This window comes from Carlito syrichta, unplaced genomic scaffold (assembly GCF_000164805.1).
Source record: "Carlito syrichta isolate Samal-C Ts95f unplaced genomic scaffold, Tarsius_syrichta-2.0.1 Scaffold311198, whole genome shotgun sequence".
NCBI lineage: Eukaryota > Metazoa > Chordata > Mammalia > Primates > Tarsiidae > Carlito > Carlito syrichta.
Window position 1 is genome coordinate 13,440 of NW_007255294.1, and position 7,375 is coordinate 20,814.

General features: G+C 45.3%; 1 protein-coding gene across 1 annotated transcript; it reads right to left on the bottom strand.

The window, feature by feature from the left end:
* Positions 1-207: 207 nt before the first annotated feature.
* Positions 208-5,515, bottom strand: ZNF662 (zinc finger protein 662). The gene is made up of 4 exons (XM_021717819.1): positions 5,400-5,515; positions 4,652-4,765; positions 2,243-2,344; positions 208-1,235 (listed from the first exon to the last, which is right to left on the bottom strand). Exons 1-4 carry the CDS (start codon positions 5,431-5,433, stop codon positions 208-210), a joined length of 1,278 nt encoding a protein of 425 aa, XP_021573494.1. The 5' UTR covers positions 5,434-5,515.
* Between the last annotated feature and the right edge of the window lie 1,860 nt (positions 5,516-7,375).

Below are 7,375 nucleotides of genomic sequence, written 5' to 3' on the forward strand. Positions count from 1 at the left end.
TACAGAGTAGGTGCTCAACTAAATGGTGCCTAGTACAAATACGGTGGAACAGGGGGACCAATCTTGCTAGAATATATGGTATCTGCTCAGGAGAAGGGGCAGGATAATCTTGCTTATTAGAGTTATAGCAAATTGAAGAAGGTAATCTCATTTTGTCTCTGGGGTCCCTGTAGCATAAGAATTATAAACAGGTATTACTAGTATACTCTACTGATCAAAAAAATGAGAGGTCTGATAGTTACAGGGTTGCTCCCTAGCATGACGCCTCTGGTGCTTAATTAAGACAGAATTCTGACTGAAGGCCTTTCCACAATCATTACACTTATAGGGTCTTTCCCCAGTATGGATTCTTTGATGTCGGATAAGGTGGGCCTTGCAAATGAAGCTTTTCCCACAGTCAGTACATTCATGAGGCTTCTCCCCAGTGTGAACCCTCTGGTGCTGAGCAAGATCTGAGTTCCACATAAAGCCTTTCCCACAGTCCTTACATTCATAAGGCTTCTCCCCAGTGTGTATTCTCTGATGTCGAAGAAGAGTAGGGTTTCGAGTAAAGCTTTTCCCACATTCTTTACATGTGTATGGTTTCTCCCCAGTGTGAATTCGTTGATGTTGTATAAGACTTGTGTTTTGACTAAAGCCCTTCCCACATTCTTTACATTCAAAGGGTTTCTCTCCAGTATGTATTTTCTGGTGACGAATCAGGTTTGACTTCCAAACAAAGGCTTTAGCACATTCTTTACATTCATAAGGTTTTACCCCACTATGAATTCTCTGATGTGCAATGCAATGTGATCTAAAACTGAAAGCCTTCCCACATTCCTTACATCCATAGACCTTCTCTCCATTATGAGTTTTCTGGTGTTGATCAAAGTTTTCATTTTGATCAAAACACCTGCCACATTCTTCACATATATAGAATATCCGCTCATTTAAAATTTTCTGATGTATACGAAGGTGGTTATTGACATCAGTATTCTCTGAACTCTCTTCTACTGAGATCATCTCATCCTTAACAATCACTTCTATAATATCATTTGTAGTATTCTCCATACTTTCCCCAGTAAGGTAGCCAGGCCATCTCCCTAACCTACTTTTCTCATCACAGTTTTTTCCAAACCAGAATTTCTGTGAGCTACACCACTGAGGTCCACTTGATAGCACCATGAGGTCCTGTGCTTCCTTTAAAATGTCCTCCTTCAAAATAAAATCTTCTTTCTCCCTCTTCAACACACCATCTGAAAGGAGAAATCAGAGTTTCAAATGTCATCAGTACCCATGACAGAGCAACTAAGGTCAATGAGTGGTATTAGTATGTCCATTTCTCTCCAAATACTACTCCTGTGTCTCAGTGGCCCTGTTCTAGCTGAAAATGGCAAAAACAGGACTCACACCCAGAAACAAATGAAAAGCAAATGGCAGAAACTAGATGGAATCCCTGAGGGCTGTGATTCCCAGCACCAGACCAAGCACTTGGTAGGCTCTCAGAAAACAGATGAATCAAATTTAAGAGAAACAAGTCAGAATTCTTTCTCAGTGGCTGACTCCAGTTTATAAAATGAGCATAGGCCAGGACTCAAGGCAGAGGACCCGTATAGAAATAAGGACTCCTTTGTTGTATACCTGGGATCCTGAGCTTGTCACACACAGGGGGCAACAGCGAGGACCGTCCTCATATTTTTCAGCACTAAAAGGAAGTATAGTCTTCTTACTCAATCCAATCACTAGGTTCACCATGAAAAATGCTTCCCCAAACTACTTCAGGCAGAGTTGGGCAAAGACACCTTCCTCTTTGTTCCCATAGTGTTGCATTCATACATCTGTTACAGCATCATCACTTTTCTATAATTACACATTTATGCAAAATGTCCCATTAGACTGTGAGACCTTCCAGAATACATGCCATATATGACTTGATTTTTTTTCTATCCCTAGCAACTAACACAATGAGTAAAATATGGCATCTACATTAAAAATATTGATTGACCATAGCAACCAGATAGGTAGGCCATCTGTGCAATCTAAGCATAAGACCCAAGGCCCATCCTAATTTAATTAATTGAGCTTGTCCTAATAAAAGCTGGAAGCACAAGGTTTGATTTTCTCTTGACTAACTGGTTGATCTGGGGATCTGGGAGGGTCATTGATTGAGAATAAGAATGGCAGATAAATTTTTAACATTTTACAAAGGAAAGATAGAAAAAGGTGTGACTGGGAGAAGGATGCTCATTTCTTTCTCACTTACCAGTACAAATTAGGCTTGGACCCTTCCCTTGCAGTTTCAGGTTCAATGACTCTTCCACCTGTTCAAGATGGGAGACCCCCGCAGGCTTTAGAAATGGATATCCTGCCGGGTTCAAGATACAAATAAGGCTGGCTCAGTTGGAGGAGCAGAGCCCATTAGGAAGGGGGCAGAGATGGAAGTGGTAGGGGGAAAATGAAGGTGAGTGAAAAGGTTGGTAACATAGATAACCAGAAACTTAAGGAGGATAAGAATATAAAGGATAGAAAATATTGGTACAAGGTAGTTGAAATTTCATCGATTCCCAAAGATATGCAAACACATCACTCATTTTTAACTGTCAAGAAGAAACTGGAAAGACTAAGGTTTCTTTTGCACCTATCCCTAGGAGGTGAAAGCAAGTTCACATAGAAAAGACTCAGGAAAGGATGAAATTGCAAAGAGCTAATCTTGAGGACTTCCTGTGCAAGCAGGCTATTCTGGGAAATCATATCTCTTAGTTTCCTTCCTTCCTATCCATATGTTTATTGCCTTCTCATTCCACAAAGGATCAACAATGGGCCGCTCTATGGCATCCATAAAAATGGCCTCTCAGCCTCACTCAGTCATTTCCAGAAGTCACTTTTTTTTAAGGGGTTCACTCTGTCACCCAGGCTGGTGTGCAGTGGTATGATCACAGCTCATTGTAGCCTTGAATTCCTGGGCTCAAGTGGTCCTCCTACCTCAGCTTCCCAAGTAATGGGGATAACAGGCACCCACTACCATGCCCAGCTAATTTTTTTCTTTTCTTTTTTTTGTAGTGATAAGGTCTCGCTTTGTTGCCCAGGCTGGTTTTGAACTCCTGGGCTCAAGGCATCCTCCTGCCCACAGTCACATACCACCATGGTCTGGCTAATTTTTCTATTTTTGTAGAGACAGGGTCTCACTTTGTTGCCCAGGCTGGTCTCTAACTCATGGGTTCAAATTATCCTCCTGCCTCTGCCTCCCAAGTAGCTAGGACTACAGGTTCACATCACCACACCCAACTCTATTCATAAAGGTCCATTCTTATAAACTTTACTTCTGGTTTAGCTAAGATCTCTTTGTAACTCTCATCCAAAGCCTCCTAAGAAACAGATCTATTCTACACTTTCAAATGACTACCTTTTCTGCTGTTCAAGCCAGGGACTATGTATTTCCTGAGTATTGTTTTTTTCTAAGACGAATTGGACTTTGAGTAGGGACAGATATGTGCCAAGGAAGTTGGCTGCATTTCGGGGAGTCAGAATTTTGCTCAAGGGATAATTTAGCTATTGGTTTTCTGTCTGGAGCAAGGTTGCAAAATCCCTTTAGGTGGTGAGAAAAGGAAGCTGAGATCCTGGGAGAATGTAGAGGACATTGTGGTTGTCTCCCTACATCCATTCTACTCCTCCCTACTGTGGAGTAATCATGCCCTTTGTGGGGGGCTCGAGTGTGGAGGGGTATCCAAATTCCAATTTCTGGGGTAGGCTCTGACTTGTCTAAGCTAAGCAGGTTAATTCCATCTCATTCACTACATGGGAGACTGATTCAGGAATAAGCAATTCAGACCAAGACCAAGTCAACTGGTGTACAGTTTTCTCCTGGCAACAGCAATTGATTTAGAGCTGGTATATGACTTAAGGTGGACCATTAGAGCGATACTTGAGACTTTGAATCCCAACGGTTAAAGCCTAAGGAAGCCCTGTCCTGTTTCTCTCCCTAGGTATGAAGAAGCAGAGTCCTGTTACAACTGCCAATCATCTTTCAACCACAAAAAGAAGCTAGACTGTAGACAAAGCCAACATACAAAGAGAGACTGAAGTTCTGATCAAACTGTACCTGCAGCCAACTTTACCTACTGACTTCCTCTTTGTTGTTTAAGATAGTTTGAATTTAGTTTTAATAATTGCAATCAAGAATATACTAATATGGAAAGATACAACAAGGAACTGTAAGAATGGGGAGATTGAAGGCACAACTTAAGTCTCACTGTACCTAGAGAAGATCCCTGTGGGAAGTAGAATGTGGGCCAAGGAGGCAGCAAGGAGACCGTTATCACTAGAAAACTGAAGCCCTGACAGCCCTGTGTTGAGCCTAAAGTAATCCCAATGCTTTTCCCTAAGGAATAGAAACTATTTGGCTGAGTGTTACTGATATTTCTTGATTTCTAATTATAAAGATGGCCATTATATCCCAAGGTGAAAGACTACAAGGAGGCCAGGTAAGCAGAAAGGCCACCTAAGATCAGAAGACAGGCAGGAAAACCAGGGAGTAAAGATAAATAGTGGCCGTGATAAGAACAGCAGAGATAAGAGGCAAAATGGGTGAATGAAGATGGCATACAAAGGAGCCATGATGAATAAGACAAGGGAACTGGTCAGATGACTGGCACATGTGCTCTCACTCACTCACCTGAAGAGATGCCACTCAGGCCCTCTCCATTCACAGCTCCCCAAAAAGTCGAGCACCACGGTGCTTCTTCTTGCTCCAGCTGGGAAATCAGAGCCGGTTTGGGAAATGGAAATGCTGCTTGAAGTGAAGGAAATGGGACAAGCAGGTGAGTAGAATGACACAGAACAATCCCAGGGCTCCTCCCAGGCCTGTATCTTCAGGGATAGGAGGGGAAAGAAGGGAAATAACTAAGGAGAACAAGAAAAGGAAGTCCAGGGAAAAGGACAGGAGACCCAGGGAAGAGGGGCCAGAAGACTTACAAAGGTCAGGAATTTGACAGAGTACTCAATAGCAGTCTGAGTCAGCAAATGGATGATTTCACTCATTGAGGAACCAAGTCCTCAATTCTTTCTTGTCCTCTCTCTCTTAGAGCTCTCAAGTTCAGACAGCTACATAAGGATGCTTGGTATTCAGCTGGGTCTCCCAGACAGAGGGGAGTGGGGACTTAAGTTTCAGTGAGGCACCATGAATCTGCTCTCTTCCCACCAGAGCACAGGGGTAAGGGATGGGCAGCTCTCACCCTGGAGCAAGGAAGTCTTGTGTAAAGCCCAAATTGATATCAGGACTTCCCACTTCTCGGCAACCTCTAAGAATCTAAGAGCCTGAAGCTGATGCTGAGCTGAAGATTATCAAAGACTCCTGAGCCTATGAGTAAAGAAGGCAGAAAACTCTGAAGGGAGGAGACAGAACCCAAAGGGGTGACCCTTACCCAGGGAAGCCACAGCCCCATAATTCTCCAGCATCACGTCCCTGTACAGGGCCCTCTGAGTAGGGCCCAGGCCGATCCATTCGTTCTCAGAGAAGTAGATGGCCACATCCTCGAAGGTAACTGACTCCTGAAACAACATGTATTTAAATGCCCTGGGATAACTCCTGGACACAGACCTGGAGTAATGGGTAGACAGGACACCAAGAGGTACTAGCGGGGATGTCTGCTGTGATTCTGGATTCTGAATGTCTAAGGAGGGACTCTCTCAACAGAAAGATTTTTGACCCCTACTTACAAAGTTACAAGGGATCAGTCATCAATTTTCTCATGTCTTCATCTTTATTTCAGCAAACATCCTCTCTTTTGCTTTGAGTCTCTGCAAAAGTTTCCTCTTTTCATCCTTATGCCCCAAAACCACCATCTGTGCTCTAGATTCCATCCTTTCTCCACAGTGTGTCCTCCTTCAGAGGTCACCAGCCCTTGATAACAATTATCATTTACTGAGCCTGTGCCAGGCACTATACATATATTACTTTGTTTATGTCTCATAGCTTACAAGAAGGGTATTAGATCCATTCTATGGAAGAAGACACCAAGGATCACAGAGATTAACTTCCCCCAAAGTTCCAGAAGTGAGACAGAATCCAGACCTGTTTGACTCCCTTGCTCCTATCTGTTATGCCATACTGCCTTCTGTCCCTGCTCCTGTGGCCCCTGTGTAGGACTTTTCCTCTTCTCTCCTTCCCAGTCACTGGGAACAGGGCAGATCCTAGCTGTAACTTTACTCCTTGCATTCCCCTACTCTAAAAAATCCCACTCCACTTTCTTCCCAAGTCCTAATCAATGCCCCCCCTCCTTAAATATCTCCAAGAGTCTCAGCTCCTGCATCTTCTTTCCTTTCTCATTCACCCTCTTCCTTAAGAAACAAACAGTGCTGGCCGGCCTTGGTGGCTCAACCTGTAATCCCAGCACTTTGGGAGGCCGAGGTGAGTGGATTGCCTGAACCCGCCAGTTCGAGACCCGCCCAGGCAACTTGGCGAGACCTCTTCTCTACAATAAAATCAAAAAACTAGCCGGGCGTGGTAGCACGCGCCTGTAGTTCCGGCTACTTGGAAGGCTGAAGCGGAGGGATCACCGGAGCCCAGCAGGTCGAGGCTGCGGTGGCCGGGAGCGTGCCACTGCACTCCAGTCTGGGCGACAGAGTGAGACTCCAACTCAAAAAAAAAAGAAAGAAACTGTGCTAACCTTCAGTCATCAAAACGTCCTGTAATTCTCAGTCGTTGCCTCATTCAAGATCTGTCTTCACACTACGGAGGAGCCACTTCTGGTCCATTTCACACCAGTCTTGGCCCTACGAAGTCCCCACAGCTAATTTATAAGGCACTCAAGGGCTCAAAGGCTTTGGCTGGCTCACCTTTGTCTACATAATAGAGTCCACATTCCTCTACACTGTAGACAATTCCATTCACTATTCAGAGACCCAGCCTACATGCCAAAGAATCGTCAGCGACCACCACTCGCATCCCCTATCCTCTCACCATTCCATCGGAAAACCAAACTCTTTCCTCGCCCAGATCTGTCCTTGCACTTAAAGCTCCCCTTTCCTGAACAGCCAGTTCTTCCCTCCTGCGCTTGCAAATTCCTGCTCATCTTAAGACTCAGCTCAAACAACCAGCGCTGGAAAACCAGGCTCTGAAATTCTGGCCATTCACTGCCACCCACGGCACTCGGCTCATGCCTGTGCCGCTGCACGTCTGCTGGCTCACGCCCCTGGGGTGTCCACTCTGCCCCCTGCCTGTCCATCCAGGCCCTCCGTTCCCCTGACACCCCATTTCCCGGCCGCCACACAGTCCCTCTCCGCCCCTTCTCTGGGCCTGAAGCCCAGGGCAGGGCCGATCCCGCTTCGAGGCGCCGGCCCTGCACTCACCGGGCGCGCCCGGGCGGGCACTGGCTGTCCCGGCAGCAGCTCGAGCGCA